This window comes from Dreissena polymorpha, chromosome 4 (assembly GCF_020536995.1).
Source record: "Dreissena polymorpha isolate Duluth1 chromosome 4, UMN_Dpol_1.0, whole genome shotgun sequence".
Classification (NCBI taxonomy): Eukaryota; Metazoa; Mollusca; class Bivalvia; order Myida; family Dreissenidae; genus Dreissena; species Dreissena polymorpha.
Window position 1 is genome coordinate 136,032,291 of NC_068358.1, and position 18,263 is coordinate 136,050,553.

Consider the following 18,263-nt stretch of genomic DNA (forward strand, 5'->3'; position numbering starts at 1 on the left):
ATCAAGCAAAGATACTCTTACTCTAACGTATATTTAGTCGTGTTACTATGTCAATTGCGGAAGAGAAACCTATCACCGAAGACGTAATTTATCATATATATATCGGTCATTTTGGTTTGCATATACAATAAATGGTCTTTTTAATTGAAAAGGCAGACGAAATCGACTAAAGTTTTAATATAAATTGACGTTTTATCTCTCCATTTGGAGACCGTTTACATAATTTACGAAATTGGCCTTTAAGTTGCGCTGCTTACCATTTTAATATTTATATAATTAAATAATAATAATCTTATACCTTAATGTTTTTATTATAATTGAACATTTTCTTTGAGGCCAATTTCTACAAAATTTAAAATATACTGCTCTGTTTTATTTACATAATTTATGTTTATTTACTTAATCATACGCTAATAATCATATTAAAAATCATATTAAAGATAATTTCTAAAAAAATTAATAATAACAGTTCTGTTTTATAAACATGATTTATGCATGCATCAATATTCAGTATACTCTTTAGGATAATAGTTTCAACTTAATAATCATATTCTACATAACTAATTTCTATATGATATAGTAATTGTTCTCAATGTTAACTATATAAGGTTAATATGACACTCAATCAATCAATTAACACAGACCGTTATCTCTTTAATCTTTTAATTAATCGACATTGTTCAATAAAGGCCAGTTGCTACTTCACACAGCGCAATACACGCGAGAATTATTGTAAGTTGATCAGTTTAGTTAATTGAATATTGAAGATGTTTTTATTGAGATTTTATGATGTTTATATGAATTTTAAATTTATTTGCCTTTGCAGGGATCGACAAGATTACAATAAATTAAATAATCCGACAGACGGTGGTTATATATTGCTGAATGAAAGAACCATAAACAACGCAAGAAGTTACACTCAAAATCTCATAATCTTAATGATTATAATACACATATTAATGTACAAATAATTTATAAATTTAATATATACAGCTTATATATAAAATAATAAATGATGCACTTTCTATTGTGTACATTATAATTTAGACTTTACATACTCACCAGTTCCAAATAGTTTATTATATCCTTTAACTTCAAAGTGGATCATACCTTTAATTGGTTAAGTCATCATGCGGTGTTTACAATCAAACATTTTATCAAAGAAAATGCCGACAACTACCGCGCGTGTCATTTTAGATGCACGACAAACAAATTGTTTAACAAATCGCCGACGGTCCTGTTGTCATAAAGGTGTTATTAGTCAACATTTTATCAAACAAAACGCCGACAAACACGTCCTTTATAATTATACACGTGTGAAAAATAATGAACTTGTCTACTTTTGCACAAAAAAAACAACATTTTTTATAACCTTTATCTATATTCATATCAAAAACTTATTTCACGTCTTTGATATATATAAATAATTTTTAAGAGGGTACGTGTTGACCAATTCGGGTACGAGTTGACTAGTGGGGGTACGAGTTGACCAAAAATCGGGTACGAGTTGACCAAATCGGGTACGAGTTGACCGAAGGTACGAGTTGACTAAGGTACGAGTTGACTAGCTCCCACTTAATTTCAACATAAGTGAAAATAATTCGGGTAAACTGTTAGAAGAACAAGTATGTTTTCATTGTTATACATGCATTGGACTTTCATAAAAAGTTGTTTTTAGTTCGTAATTACAACATTTAATTTTAAGCTCGACCAACATCCTAATTTACTACTTTAGTGGAGAATCAATGATATACCAGATAGGAAAGCACGCGCTACGCTATAGCAGGTATGTGTATAAGATATAAGATAATACACATACCTGGCTATAGCTATATGCAATCAAATCTCACGGCGGGCGTGACTTCGCGAGAGTCAAGTGAAATTGATTTTAGAGATGCCGCTAACAGCTGCTGTCGGCCATTTTGTCACGAATTACGAATTATTTCTTCGTAATTAATCGTAATTATATGTATATAGGTCTTTGGCCCTCTTAATGAATACATACGAATTTTGGAAGTGAACAAATACAAAACACGCATGTGTTATAGGTGCTATAGTTAATTTTGTTTTCTAGGACATAAACACGAAAAGTGCATTGAAATCGGCATTGTTTTGATAAAATACTGGCTAGACTTAGCTACCTGTAGCATAGGCGGATCCAAGGTGGGCGGATGCGGCGTACGCCCCCCCCCCTAACATCGACAAAGTAAAGTTAATTCATTTGATGTTTCACACTTAACTAGATCTAAATCACCTATTTGAACTCATTTTTCTTCTTTTTCGTACACCACATTTCCCACTCATCACAGACAATCGCTAAATGTTTTAACTTTAGACTCTCTGTCGCCCGGTTTTTCAAGTCGAACTTTGCGATTCTGATGTATCCCTCTTTTTTCACATTAATTTTCTTTTCGCTGCATTTTATGTCAACAAAGACGGATGCGCCAATGCCAAAACGAGCGAAAATGCAGAATACTCTGACAAGCTTTTATCCCAAAGCTGTGGGAAGACGGTATGGGCATTTTTCACTGTTGAATTGAGCTGAAAAGAATTAAAAGGTCAAAAGAGTTAGTTAAAATGTGGTAACTGACCAATTATCTGCAGCTCATCTTGCTACCTGTTGTTTATTAAAAATATATTTTACATTCGATATTTTACGTGACTCACGCAGTCCTCTAAGCCAAAATGATCCGTCAAACAAAATTGTGTCTTTGTGTCTTATGAACGAAAATGCACTAAAACTAAATTAAGGTTCACATCGTACATGCATTATCAGTTGTCAAAGGAAAGAACGGTTGATATTCAAATGCATTTTTTTCTCTTTCCGGGATATTGTTTTACTATGTTGCTGCTGCATAAACAAATATAAGTGTATATGAAGTGAAACGCAAAAAAATAAACAACGGTTCCAAAAGACACCTATAAACCGTTAGATGCCCATAATATCACTTTAATTATACTCCCACTTAGCTGAAGAAATTACCATTATCCCTTGTTAGCATAAATTGCCTGTCAATAGTTTTAACGCACGCGTGGATAAACCGCTCGATTACGTCATCGCGCGGCCATATTTTAGTTTACTTCACTAACAGTCTAAAGCCGGCGTGGCGCCGTGTAAGAGCTTTGTCTCTTAATTTTTATAATCCTGAGAATTGGGTTCAAAATCCGGTCGGGCAACTCCCCCCCCCCCCACATTTATTTACGACATTCTTCTATTTTCTTTTCATAATAAACATTTCATGACAAATTTTAATTATGTTCTCATGATGAATCATTCAATGTACATACTTTATATAGATCTACTTCACAATTTTATGGAAATTACTGAGATATTGGATATTGATACTGAAACGTCTTTACCGGCGTGTTATGATATGCATTGCATAGACAGTCATGTACTAAAAGCATTCTGATCAAATAAAACAGTTTGATTTAAACAAGAAATATTATATGTCTACGAGTTTATAGTCGTTGACCAGGGACCTATACAAAAGTATAGGTCCCTGCGTTGACTAAGAAACTCAGTGCGAAAAATAAAGCTAATGTTGTATTACTTCAAACATATTATTCATAGTTTTCTTTAATTTCAGACTTGTTTAAAAAGGCAACTTACACCAAGCAACTTACACTTAACCCACTGTTTGATAGTTTAGTCAGATTGAAATGAAATCAAAGCAAGTTTTAGCTGATTGTGAGACTGTAAGAGAGTTTCGGACTATGTATTATACCTTGTGCAATGGAGTGACAGATCTATAACGAATCAGTTAAATAAAATCTCGTCTTCTTCTTAGTCATTATCTTGCTGTAGGTACACAAATTGTTCAGCTCTCTCCCTCCCTGCTGTATTCGCCACTAGCCTGAAAGCCGTACTAGTGTTCTTGTTTATAGCATTTATTCCGGCTATATCCATCCTTATTACGTATCTACTATGCACTTTTTGGCATTATAAGAAGGTACTTTGAAGTACATAAGGCGTGACATGCTCGAGAAGTGGTTTTCAAAGCCTTCAAAATCACTAAAATCGTGGAGCTTACGCCCCCTGTGCACCCTAGCTAGTAATCTGTATCGTGTACAATTGTTCTTATCATATTGGCCATTCTGATTGGTAGCTAAGATTGGTAGCTAAGATTTGTTACTATGCACATGGGACACCGAAACTTATGCGGATGTTGTTTTTTTAAATATTTTTCCATTTTATTTTACAAATAAGCAGCATATAACACATTTGATAATGGTTCCATTAATCCATAAACATTATTCTATAATCAAACTAATTGCGTTTTGCGTAATTTAAAAATCATAGCATCACCCTGGAATAAATATGACCTTTTTCCAATTAACACCGGAAATCGTGCGAATGATCGTCGTAATAGTCATAGATACTAGTAACAATACAATAAATTGAAAAAAAAACTTTCTAGCATTAGACTGATTATATTGCAATTTGTAACGTTGCTCCTCACTTGCCCTTTATAATCTGTACTTGCCATTCTGAGCGTTACCAAGACATTCAACTGATTCGTCTGCCATGGTATTTCATACAGTTTCATGTCTTTTTTATAAGGGCTAAAATCAGACAACCTCCGTACAAAACCTAAGTACCCGGTGCATGTATATTGATGAGATAAAATTACTTATTGATTCACTATCGCTGTATGTTCAGCCCAAATTCCCCTTTTCTCGAACGTTTACCTTATTGAACCGACTGCAGTAATCAGAGCCTGAATAGTAAATAACTTCATGGACTTGGTGAACGACACGAGGTAGTTTGATTTAGTCGTTTGTGTCAAATATTGAATCCACCATGTAATAAAAATAAAACATTGCTGTGCTCATTTTCTGCCAATTTTAGTTTTTTCATGGACGGTATCTTTTTAGACTTGATCCGCATTTCATTAGGCCCTGCAAACATTGGTTAGGAAATGTAACATGTGAGATAATTCAAGAGTTAAGACTTTTCTTAAATTTATCTCAGTTTCTGCACATTGTTTTTAAGAAACTAAAATTTGCCGAGCCACGGCGTGCTTGAGAAAGGAGGAGTCGAGGGGACATCAAATAAAGAGCAACTCGTCGCACAAATGCCTGAAAAGTAATCTATGGAGTCATTGAAGGATGGTCCACATGGAGCTCAGTAAACGGGGTTATCAAATACCCGTTCATAAACATGTATAGCATACATACTAATAAGATTGAGTTAAGTATAGATCGAGTTCCGTCTGATTAAGCAGCGACTAGACACGTTCGTGTTAACTTGACATGCGACACGCAGTATTCATTGTTTATATCACATGCTAATATACGGCAAATATATCATGCTAAACGTAAATGATATCTACTAGTGTGTCTAATATTGCACACAATGAAAATTAACAAACTCTTTTAGGAGGGAACTTCTTTTTCTTGTCCAGTACTTTTATAACAGAACATCAATGATGAACATAAACTGATTGAACCTGTGATCACCAGGTGAATATAATAATACATAGCTTATTTTAATGTACTAGTGCCGTGAGTATCCGAAACATATTATAACAATAAGGGTATAGGTTTAAGTAATCACTATACAAAGAAATATGATCTATAAAGCATCTCAAACTATCAAGATAGTGATTTTTTTTACAGAAACTTGTCAAACAAAATAAGAGTTAGCAAGAACCCTATTATGTTTAATCCGCGTAATATAAAATAGCTATACAGCTTACAGAATCTGAAGACTGAAATATAGAGAACTGTGTTATTTATGTTAACCCAAAATATATTGGTGGTGAAATTAACATAATTTTAGTCATTTGTATACACATACAGATTTCAGTAAGCGAATTGTACATTGTTTTGTCTTACAGTCATTTTGAATGATCAGAAATTGAGACCTCTATTTTTCAATTACCGGCTAGCGAAGAGGGGTTGGCATTCATCTGCTGGGTTTTAGTTATTTCAACACCTTTGATATTTGGCAATTTTTGCCCAAGTCTTTATTGAAAATCTCATTGAAAGCTTTGTTTGCATTATAAGTACTGCGCTAAACAGAACTATTTGTTTGTTCGCATATATCTTATCTCCAATCGGAGGTGTCAGAGACCGGGATACGCAAGATGAATGCGTTTTGTACAGAGTCAAATTGGCACGAAAGATCGTGCATTTGAAAGACCATGTAGATATGGACTCGATCACTGTGAGATAATTTTGTCGCCCAAAATTATGCATGAATAGAATTTGCTCGATCGAATTTGAAACCTCTTAAACTGTGATACAAGGCGCAAATGGGAATGTTTACGAGTATATGTTGAGAGGATTTTTGCTTATTGTAACTGATCGATTCAAAGCTATTGATAGATTATTTGAAAAGAGAACTTAGCCGAGCATTGATCAAATTCAACGTGAATAGAGTAATTGATTTTTATCAGGACATCAGTTATATGTGTTCAATATTGGGATACTTAAATCTGTGCAAGACAGAAGTAGTAATGTTTTCTCAATAATATTGTTGTTGAAACAGGATAACAATTTAACGCGATTTATCTAATGCAAACACAGAACTGATAATAATCTCTGAAACACAGACTTGGATTGCAAAACAGGTAATATTTGCATAAATTGCTGATCTAATTAATAAGTTAGTTGCGCCTTTCTTCAGTAAAATGCATATCGTAATAAGATTGCCTTTGGTATTGTATTCTTTGATAAATCATAGTTAAACATCCGTCGTATATGCTGCTGGAAAATAGAATTTAAAGAAAACATTAGCGTTTGTTATAATTTTTTTTTTTTTAATGATTGTGATGATTATATTACATTCACAGTATTGCTTGACTGCGTGGCGATGCTGTCAGCAGTAAAATAACAACTGCAGCATAAGGCATCTACTGTATCATTTTACAAAAGCAAACGTTGCGATATTTCATGCGATTTGTAAATCCGTTCATGAATTTAACAGAATAGTGAAGAATTGTATACACATGATCACTCAAAAAAACAATGCCATGTCTTGTGATTGGAACATAAATAATAAAAAACATGAATGCAAATAAAATATTCTGATTCGTTTAACTTGCCAATCTAGTGCATGTTATTATGCCAGATTGAAATTCCTTAACAAACTCGACATTACCATTTATTTAATGTATACTTGCAATGGCACTTATCAATCACCTTTTTCAATGCAATCGTTTCATACAACATGACCAGTCCATGACATTTCAAGTTTTTCTATTAGAGTTTTCGGCAATTGATTTTTGAAAGCAATACAGATTTTTAATAACATTTTACAGGTGCGGATCGATGTAATGTCATATTATGATATTATTATTCAAGGACTGCTCGTTTATCTCCCTCTTCACGTAAACTGTAGGTTTCATGATGCCACGTTTCGCTATTGTGATGCGAACCAACATAGAGAAACTGGATGACAAGACGACTTTCCTTAAGAACACTTCACAATACCTTTCCAAGAGGCTTGAAACCGAAGAGAAGGTGCGAATATAGAGAAATACAAGATTTATTTGCCCAAATAAGTTATAACCATTATTATAAATTTTAACAATAATTTTCAAGATTTTGGAAAAACGCTCGTAACCTTGGGTAAAATACCGATTAAGCTGACCCATTTAAGATTGTTTTCAAAATCACGTACAACGCAATAGCCTATACGTATTTAAATGCAACAACCAATTTACATATAAGTAACAGTGTTGTTTGTACGTTTGGACATTTTTTGAAATTGGATTACACCTATTAGATTTTACCTTGGTACATTTGAGCCTTAAGCAGTGATATGGCGCATATACGGATCTGCAAATAATATGTTTAACCTTCAAAATATCTTTGAAGAAAAGCAGATACGGAATGAATGTAATTGATTGAGTGGAGTCGCAGTTGGGTATCACATGAACTGTCATAAATAGGTTTGTTATGTTGTCGCAGCCATGAATGGTAATTTTACATTGTTCTGTCAAAAATTGTATTGGTATACTTTGGACTGCTCTATTTTTCTAACGACACGTGATTTCTCGAGCTTGTTACCTTCATTAGGCCTAGTTGAGAAAAATGTTTAATTTACCTTTTGAAATGGCTTCGTTCCTTATTCGGACGCCACGTTCGCAGCCGATGTTATGGTTTAGTTAATAAAAACAAAGTATTTATCTGATTAAGGCCTAGAAATGTATGCACTAAGATGTTGTTGTATTCCTTAGAGCCTTTCACTAGAGCTACAGACGGGCGTGTGTATCATGCGAGGAGGCAGCATGGATAAAGCATTCAACATTGACATCCATCACAACACGGACAGCGTAGACAAGGTCACGAAAGTACAGATAGCTGAGGACATCGCAACGTTTATAAACAAGGAGTTGAACATCAATATTGACAAGTAAGTGGTCCTTGTATGAGGGCTTGCGGAAATGCAATCGCATTATTGTCGACACAAACAAACTTATTTATTTCAAACACAATCCTGAGAATAGTGAAGGCTTTCTTTACTGACTTACATCTGTTGTACAATAATATTTTTATATTTGATACCCTGCTTTTATTATGTTTAAAATACCAGATCTCGAAATTGAATGCACTTGTAAGCCTTCCACCATATCTGTGCATTCATTGTCCACAGTGTTATTTGTGGATGTAAGCGTTCCTTCAATAATGCGTATGGTATGTAATATGTGTTTAATGAAATCGTACAATTACGGCCCATGCTCATTCAGTGAGATCGCATTCAAGATTGCTAAGATTAAACTTTAATCTTATCAATCTTGAATGCGATCTCACTGAATGAGCATGGGTCAAAATTGTACGATTTTATTACTTAAGTTGTAAACGAGGTTTAACACAATATCATGATTTATATTTATAATGGTGATCATTCAACCAGAATACCAATCTCTTCTGATAAAATTTTCTGTAAATAAGTAATAAAACAATATTGCAATTGGAACTATCTAAAACTATTTATTTTGACCACGTTATTAATTATGGATTAAACATATATAATAAAGATGTTTTACTACAAGTTTTATTACTGCCAGCAGTCCTTTTTTTTCTTGTCGTTGCATTTCTACTTTATGTTTCAGAACACTGGTGCTGTTCTTCGACACTCGAAAATGCTCTTGAAAATAGCTATTGACTTGTATTTTCGGCATGAATCTAATATTATGAGAGTATGATTGAAGACATATTGTGGACATAACCGATGTAACATTTGCGCATTTAATTATTATGGTCAGACTTTATACTCCTTGTGTGTCACTTCACCACTTTGAAAGAATCTATGACATGCACAAAAAGCCTATTGATGACTTTTTGTACGCCGAGTTATTTTAAAAGCATTGAATTAAATTAATAGTCTTAAGTTACCTTAATTGTCATTTGTTGAAAATACGCGTGTATGGCTGATATGACTTAATATATTGCCATTTTATTTTTCACATATTTAAATATGTTATTTTTCGTTTCGCATTCATTAAAAGTAATGAAGATGGAGTTCATATATTACCAATGTTATTTTACCGAACACAATTATAATAATAATAATAATAATAGTAATAATAATAAGTATAGTATTAATATTATTGTTATTATTATTTCTGTTTTATTATTATTATTATTATTATTATTATTATTATTATTATTATTATTATTATTATTATTATTATTATTATTATTAGTAGTAGTAGTAGTAGTAGTAGTAGTAGTAGTAGTAGTAGTTATTGTACTACTTCTACTTCTTCCAATATAGTTTACAACCAGCGTTTTCCATAACGATCTAGGAATTCGAATGCATACACATCGTGGCAAAACACGCAGATTACTGCTTTATTGCAGCTCAATATTATTTGCAAACACTGATATCAAAACTCTTAATAAATGTCACTTGAGTAGTTCTGAAAGCTTATCTTTATTCAAACAAGTAAGACATGTCATAACATTTATTTTCATAAATCATTTAGTAACTAATGTTTCCCATAACGCAATGAAGAAGATGGTGGTTGATTAAAATTGTAACCTGCTTAAAAATGTATTGCATTAACATTTTTTCATGTCTTGGCAATTGCTTGTTTAGTAAATCGTCTTATTATAATAATGCATGCACTACCTAGAAATGTGGTTGCAGGGCTTGTATTGTAGTAAGGAAACCAAAAATTGCTTACATGATTTATTTCCTATTAATGCGTATACATGTACAAACATATGTTAACAAAAGCGCTAAAGCGCTAAACGCCTGCATTTTAGCTAAGCACGATACTACCACATTATATTTTATTGTTTTAGTGAAAAATTGTGCATACGTTCATTTCTTCTTCCATACTGGAAGGCTTATTTCCTATCTCTTAATCCCAACCTTCCATAAACCCTGGGGTCCAATAAAACACGTAGGTCCAGTAGATGACGTTGAAGACGATAAACGCTGCCGGAAAGATGACGCGTGATGCCTTGTCGATAGCACGCGCCCTTTCAAGCCTAGCTAGGTGCTTGAAACATGGCCAACAGCTCTGCTCTGCATGATTCTCGTGGCCATTCTTAAAATAAAATAAAATCACATTTAAAGTACATTATTATAAATATTTGCAATATACTCCGAATGCCAGTACTCGAGTGTTGAAAATCGCATAGTATATAAAAACTTTGACATCACTAGTGGAAAGTATTCTGTGGTTTGATGTCTTCGAATGTTGAAGTGAAGTTCTTGAGTGTTCACCTTTGATGGAACTGTCCGCCTGGTCATTACCGTTGACCGTTATTTACGAGTAGCTGCTATTATCAATAAATGCTGATACGACTTCCGTTAGCCATGTTTTAAAAGCAGTATGATTTCAACTAATTATTGATAACATTATATATCAGATCAATTAATGTTATAAAGCAACACAATTAAAATATGATAAACATAATATACTTTATTAAAGGACACGAGGACATGAACATACATTACACATGTTCTCATCAATTCCCTCTCCGTGAAGTTGTTGACGGCCGTTGATGGTAATGGTCGAGAGGTCGGTCAAACGGGAAGATCCAGGCGACTTGATCAGGCGATCAACGGACTTACACTGTCGGCGTCGATAGTCCACACGAGACTGAACATTGACGTACGCGAACTCTATGAGTCCAAGGAACACGAAAGTCAGACATACGGACAACCACACGTCAATCGCCTGTAACCAATATGGAAACTAGATAAACGAACGGACCAAAGACAGACATTCGGACTGGAGCGGAGGAACTGACGGATAGATTGACTTTTACTTGACTAATTTAATTGTTATGTATTGAATTATTGACTGGTATACAGATGGACTTCATCAAAATCTTTTTCGTGCGGTGGTTATTTGAATTCGGATCAAATGTAGACAGTTAAACGTTTATATTATATTTATCACGAGGATACAACTATACTACAACTGAAAACAGTTGTTCATAAAAACGTTTCAAGACGAAAATTAAAAACTAGCTTAAAACGAGAACTGAACGAACTTTTATGTGTTGTAGACAATCAAAAATATTATTTTTGCTGAAGTTTTTAAACCATAAAAACGATACAAACCTTAATATAAGAGACAGCCGGTAAATTCGCAACTGCTCCCGCGCTTTGTGTTGTCATGGTTAGCACAGTGAGGAGCGCCAATGAAACGCGCCCGGGGACAGAGGTGCAGTCGATCCAGAAGCTGACCCAGGAGAGGATAACGATGAGAGCGGTCGGGACGTAGATCTGGATTAGGGATTGGGAGTTGTCTCGCTGGAGAACGAACTTAACGCCAATGCATGGGTAGGTGACTGTAAAAAAAAACGGGAGGAGGGTTATACAATAAAGTATCGTTGTCCGCTTTGTTCAATTAATATTCCCTCAATATGAGTCGCGTCATGCTGTCTGGCCAGGAGCTAACCTGTCAAGTAATAAAACCGCAAACGCTTTATAGAAAACAATATAGCTCCTGACAGGACTGCGTGAATTTATCAACCACCAATCGTACCATTCGATTTTATAAACCAAAGATACCAGTTTCATGGTCAAAACGATTGCACCTGTCGAATTTACAAACCAATTGTACCAGTCGCACGTACAAACCGATGGTACCAGTCGCACGTACAAACCAATGGTACCGGTCGCATCTATATACCAATGGTACCAGTTGCATCTATATACCAATGGTACCAGTCGTATCTATCTACCAATGGTACAAGTCGCATCTATATACCAATGGTACCTGTCGCACGTATGGAACAATGCTACTAGTCGAAAGTACAAACCAATGGTACTAGTCGCAAGTACAAACCAATGGTACAAGTCGCACGTACAAACCTATGGTACAATATAAAGAAGTGAAACTCCAGCTGCTGAAGCATTATTGAATTCTCATTAAAAACAATTAGTTGGTCCTTTATTTAAGGCAAGTGACCCATTGCCAAAACAGTACAAAACAGCACAATACAGCACAATTCAAACCAACATAAACACAAAATATGAATAAAGCTGGGGTCACCGCCTTGGAACGGTCATGCAAAGCATTGGGGGTTTAAACCGGTTATAGAGCGCTCAATCTCACACTTGGCCCAACAATATTCATAATACATTTAAGTGTAAATAAAATTTAACGTCATAGCATTGTAACTCATATCAAACAATAATAACACGTTGAATGTATTAACCAATGGCATCAGTGGCATGGTCAAACTAAGCTGCAGCTTACTGTCAAAATACGTTTTGTCACAATAGTATGGGTCCTTGCCGTGATGTGGAATTGTGGGTATTTCATCTGCTTGGCTATCAAGACTGGTTTTGTGTCCCAAACGAGCTTCATCTTCGTATTGTCGAATCCGTCTAGAACGAAAAAAGTGACTAGACCGATTGGAAATCAAGGTTCATATATGTGCTTTGTACTTCAAATCAACGATTACCGTAAACAAAATTTGCAAAACGAAACTTATAAATTCCAGTTTTGTATACATGTAGATGATACATTGAATATAGATCTAATATCCAGTAAATGAATTACAAAGCTTCATATCATTCAATTGCTAAAAACGTTGACTTTTCCACACACTAAACGTTTGAAGTTACTTTGAACTTCTGCGTGTCATTTTTGTGTACAAATTTTATCGCAAGCATCTCGCATCATTTTTCTTTTTATGAAGCAGGTGTCTTACAACTCTCGAATTCCAGCTTGCATTCTTGGCTGTCAAATGGATATTTCCTCAGATCCATAGCGCAGAAAAAGGAACCAGTCGTTCTGAAAAGAACACAATCAATGTCTAATACAATAGTTGCAGTCTAACCATACACAGGGAAGAGGTGTTTACCCTATTTTCGGCGTTCCTTTTAAACCAAGATTTCCACCTTAGATGACCTTTACATAACGCCAGAAGACCCGAATGAATACACTCCATTCATTTCATTTGTTGATTTCAGCATAATCCACCGGCAAAAAATAGCAACATCAACGCGTCTTTGTAGTATATGAGGAAATGCGGACCACTCTCTGCATTTTCATAGATATACATACATATACATAGAAACAGACTTTAGTCCAGTTACAATTACGCACTATCGGAAAGTTCCATCATCAATTCTAAAAGCCTTTCAGGGTAAGTGCTGGGTCAGTAAATCGTCAGGGGAAGACAGAATGTACTATCAATAATAGTCTTATTTTGACATCGAAGTATTGCTTTGGATATATCAAATAACATGAAATTTAGGGAAAGCAATGAATGAAAACCTATCGAATAATGTCATTGGTCTTGTTTTGTGAGACATAACCACCGAAATAGTATAATGTCATGATAGAAGCGAACTCGCTTAATATCTAGTCACACATGTGTGACGTACGCGGTCAGTCTGAAAATATTTCCTGAAAACCAAAAAGGCTACCGGCATTTGGCAGTTTGCTATAAAAATCAAAGTACTGACAGTACTGGTGTGACGATGCTTTTGAAGAGGATGGATATAAAACATCAATTTAAGTATATCTATCACCACAATTGTGTATGTTGATACGAACATTTGGGTACGATAAAAAATTTGGGTACGAAAATTTTGGGTACGAAAAAAAAATTGGTACGAACAGAATTTGCGTACGAAACATTTTTGGTACGAAAAAAGTTTAGGGGTACGGGGAAGTAGTACCCGTGGGTAACTTGACCCATTGAGCGAAACCCAGTCCGTGTATTTGTGTTTTTCCAAGGTAATGAGTTACCTCCGCGCTGAGGCTGCATAAGTTGGGACCCGGAGTGTGTCCAGCACTCCTACCTAATAAGATTAGATTGACGACAGTTGGGACGAATTTTGAATGATAGCTGCAATTTTCAGCTATTTGTTTTGTACTGAAATACTTTTAATTTTTTATATGGTCAAATGCTGCGGGAGGGGGGGTGAGGTTATCCGGAAAAAAAACACCTGTCCGGAATGGTGACCACAAAACAGACAAAATATAACATTGCGCAGGGAGCGGGAATCGAACCAGTGTCGTAAAGGTGAAAAAGCGAACGTCCTTACCACTGCGCTAGCGGGTCGGACAATTATGCAGAGAAATGTTGTTATATCTATATATATCATAGCAGTGCAGCATTTACAATTTGCAGGTTCGAAATTGTTCGCATTCTTTAGTTTTGTGATCACGTAAAAAGTTAATATTACATGTTTTTATTCGCAATTTATTTACTAAATCGAGAACAAATATAAAACAAAATAGAGAAAATATATAGTTGTTTCATTGGTCCATAAAAATAAAATGGATGTAAAATTACTAATTTTAAATTAACGTTCTGATACACTTATTGAATCTGTTTCCCCAGGATATGCTTTTCTATTAATATTTACCTTTATCAACACGAACGACAACTCTGCTAGGAGAATGTTGTCAATGAAAATCAACGAGCAATCTCCTACGCAGTGGCGAATGCCAAGGGCAGTAACTGAAAAATCGAGTTATCTCAATCGGACTGGCTTGGTCTTTTACATAGGTCCCCATTGTGAAGAATTTCTTTACTGGTTATCAAACCTTAGACGACGCTGTTCCAGCATCGTCAAAAACACAATATGACTTTAATTTTCGATCGGAAAGTATTGTGGTTTGTTGTTCCGTTTTCAAGACGCAATAAGATTTTTAAAGACCCGCGTCATGTGGAAATTGGTCTTAGGCAACATGCTGCCAGCATAGATCCAGCCCAGCCTGCGCATCCGCGCAGTCTTGTCGGAATATGCATACTGAGGTGGATAATCATGCATACCACAATACAGTGTACGTTTTGTATAAAGGAAAGCGTAGCCCATGACCAGACTGCATAAGTGCGCAGACAAGGCTTGAGCTTCGCTGGCCGCATATGCCATAGGACCAATTTTTGAATAACGCGGATGTAAACGTGTTATTTGAATGTGTGGAAAGAAAACTGTGTCATTATCAAATATCCACTTACCATATGTTTCGACGACGAAAAAATAAATTCATAATGAGTCATAGGAGGACACTCATGATGTGATATTACGAAGTAAAATGTGTATCTACGAACACTAATATGTAGTTTCATATACGTGTACATAATATTCAACACACATTTCATGCGATGGATATGCGACTACTAAGTGAAAAAAAGAATACAACAATACTAATAAACCTTTGTTCTTAATTTACTTAATTAAAAAACGTATATGATCTACCTTTATTTCAACGTCAAAGCTATACGCTGAAAATATATTTTTTAAAGATATTTCTTATTCAGAATATATTGAATATGATCGGATAGTGTATTGTGGATGTCAGTTCTAAAAAGGTATAATATATTATTCTTATGCAGATGACGCTTGTCGAGACGATAATTCTTGGTTTTCATTACGAACACTGACCCATGATGTAAATTATGTTAATTGATTCTTAAATAGAACTGGAAGGTTTAAATGTGATAGAAATCTTGATCGGTCAAAGTTATCATTCCATTTCCTATGGGTTTCACTGTTTCAATAATTCAGGCATTAAAAATACTCTGGTAATGCCGCTGTTGTTACCTAGTGCTATACTGGACTTTTCCATCCGGATAAATGTGGATATACTGGTTAGGCACGGTGACGTAATGGAAATCGGATTGCTTTCCGTGGAAATGTAGACGTCCGGCTGCCAGATGGTGCCAAAAAGGGATTGGTCAAGCTCGAGGCGGGTCCAGTTTAGAACATCGTTGTAAGCAAGGCGTTTGTCCATCCAGCTTTTGCGCAGGAACATACTGATGGAATATTCCTGATTGATGTATGACAATTATTATTGTTATAAAACATCTTAAATAATCGTTAAAATCTGTCCAGCGTAAACATTCAAAATATAAACATTTGTCAGATAAAGGAAAAATACGAACCCCTGTCAATTTAAAACTATTGTTAGCATTTGTCAAATAAAGGAAACATACGAATCCCTGTCAATTAAAAAACTATTTTTATTATTAGTCACATAAAGGAAAAATACGAACCCCTGTCAATTAAAAAAAATTGTGTCATGTTCGTCAAACCGTGACGCCTACGTTTAAACCGCTTGATGGGTGTATACGGAGCCATTTATCATGGTGGTCATATATCCTGCCTCACGCTGGGTGTGCGGGTACTTTGATAACAGATGGCACTTCGATTACCAGATAACAACAACATGTCTGCCATGGAAGTGCCAAGTCTTCACCATAAGACAATGAAGGGCATTGAACGCAAGGTTTGCATTTTTATTACAAAATGCAAAGTACATAATTGGTAAATAAATAATGCAAATGGGTAATATTTAATATGAAGTCATTTATTAACATTTTATTATATTAAATTGCTAATACTGCATTATGCATGCTGTAAGTTAGGTTAGATTATAAAATCCATTTAAACTCCTTTATATCAAAATAGCATTTATCAATTTATGTTTTATTTATTATTGTTTGCAGGTTGGGAGCATGTTCGAGCTGTTGCAAAAGAGTCCTGTACAGAGGCACTGCAGCAAGAAAAGGCTGCCACTTTATGTGAAACAAGGTAAATTAAGCATTTTCCTCCAAATGATGAGTTTCATTATGTAAGCAATTGCATATTGAAATATATATGTTTAATTTTTTTTACCCGTTAGTATAAATAGCAATTGTAAAATTTCAATTTAGTATTGAATGAAGCACTTTCCAAGCAGCGCAATTTATATTTCAGTACAGTAAACATAAGTATTTAGTAGTATCCATCAGCAGCACATGTATGCTTTTTCTCTCACAAGATAATGATGGGAAAAGACTGTTTACAGCTCATATTGGCATATGAAAAATACAACCATAAAACATATATTTGCAAAACACATCATGCTTTGTGTTTTGTTTTCCTTTCAATGTTAGTATATTATTTTTTTGTGTTAAACATCACAAAGATAGGGATACAAGTTGCACATATTTACAAAAAAATGTCAGATATTTATGCACATAAACTTTGCACTTGCATGAATCATTATGGTATCCATATTAATAAATTTTACAAACATGTATTCTCTAAAAGGTCAAACAAACATCATTTACACTCAGCAATTTTTTGTTGATTTAAATCAGCGTTAAGCTCGAAGAATGATTAATTGTTCTTTGAGGTAGCTTTTTTCATTTTTTTCTATTGCAGTTCCACAGAGACTACATCAGACCAAACAGCCAAAGGCCAATTCAAATATGATATGGGTTGGCAAAAACGTGGTTCGGGAAGATCATATGATAGCAAGTCTGGGGTTGGAACTTTAATTGGTAATCGGGCAGGCAAAGTATGTGCGTACGGTGCTCGCATAAAAGATTGCAAGACATGTAACTACCACAAAGGAAAGGGACCCGTTCCAAAACATCAGTGCTTCAAGAATTGGAATGGAAGTTCAAAGGCGATGGAAGCAGACGTTGGTGGTGAGCTTGTAGAGGAATTTGAGAAGAAAATGTCAATGTTAGTGTTATGATAATGAACGATGATTGCCACAACTTTAGCTAGAATCAGACAGGAACTATCACACAGTGTCGAAAAGTTGAGTGATCAGAATCACACTGTAAAACACTTGGGTAATAGTTTATACAGTCTACAAAAGAAACATAAAGTACTATCTACCAAAGTTATCAAACATGTGCAAAAATGTTTAACTATGCTCTTGCACAAAATAAAGGCCATGAAGAGGATTTCAAAGCAGCATTGAAACAAACAGTACCTCATTTGTTTGGAGACCACCAATCATGTGGCCAGTGGTGCGGTTACCACCAGGGCCAACAGAGCTATAAACACAAAGGGTTGCCTTATGGAAGGCCCCTCCTGGTGA

The 18,263-nt window shown here is 34.8% G+C and overlaps 3 protein-coding genes across 4 annotated transcripts; 2 read left to right on the plus strand and 1 right to left on the minus strand.

Moving 5' to 3' along the window:
* Window positions 1-6,136: 6,136 nt before the first annotated feature.
* On the plus strand, window positions 6,137-9,474 carry LOC127876787 (uncharacterized). 2 transcript variants are annotated; one of them, XM_052422262.1, is made up of 5 exons: window positions 6,137-6,578; window positions 6,801-6,909; window positions 7,349-7,470; window positions 8,190-8,365; window positions 9,066-9,474. In XM_052422262.1, exons 3-5 carry the CDS (start codon window positions 7,354-7,356, stop codon window positions 9,103-9,105), a joined length of 333 nt encoding a protein of 110 aa, XP_052278222.1. In that variant the 5' UTR covers window positions 6,137-6,578; window positions 6,801-6,909; window positions 7,349-7,353; the 3' UTR covers window positions 9,106-9,474. The 2 variants fall into 2 exon arrangements, with proteins under 2 accessions (XP_052278222.1, XP_052278221.1); XM_052422261.1 differs by lacking the exon at window positions 6,801-6,909 and having other exon boundaries at window positions 6,141-6,578.
* A 481-nt stretch (window positions 9,475-9,955) lies between these two features.
* LOC127876777 (glycine receptor subunit alpha-1-like) lies at window positions 9,956-16,227 on the minus strand. Its single transcript, XM_052422251.1, has 6 exons — window positions 15,989-16,227; window positions 13,138-13,220; window positions 12,681-12,811; window positions 11,537-11,766; window positions 10,920-11,147; window positions 9,956-10,511 (listed from the first exon to the last, which is right to left on the minus strand). The coding sequence occupies exons 2-6, from the start codon at window positions 13,158-13,160 to the stop codon at window positions 10,323-10,325; spliced, it is 801 nt and encodes a 266-aa protein (XP_052278211.1). The 5' UTR covers window positions 13,161-13,220; window positions 15,989-16,227; the 3' UTR covers window positions 9,956-10,322.
* On the plus strand, window positions 15,209-17,912 carry LOC127878826 (uncharacterized). The gene is made up of 4 exons (XM_052425352.1): window positions 15,209-15,227; window positions 16,603-16,673; window positions 16,894-16,955; window positions 17,594-17,912. Exons 1-4 carry the CDS (start codon window positions 15,209-15,211, stop codon window positions 17,910-17,912), a joined length of 471 nt encoding a protein of 156 aa, XP_052281312.1.
* Window positions 17,913-18,263: the final 351 nt, after the last annotated feature.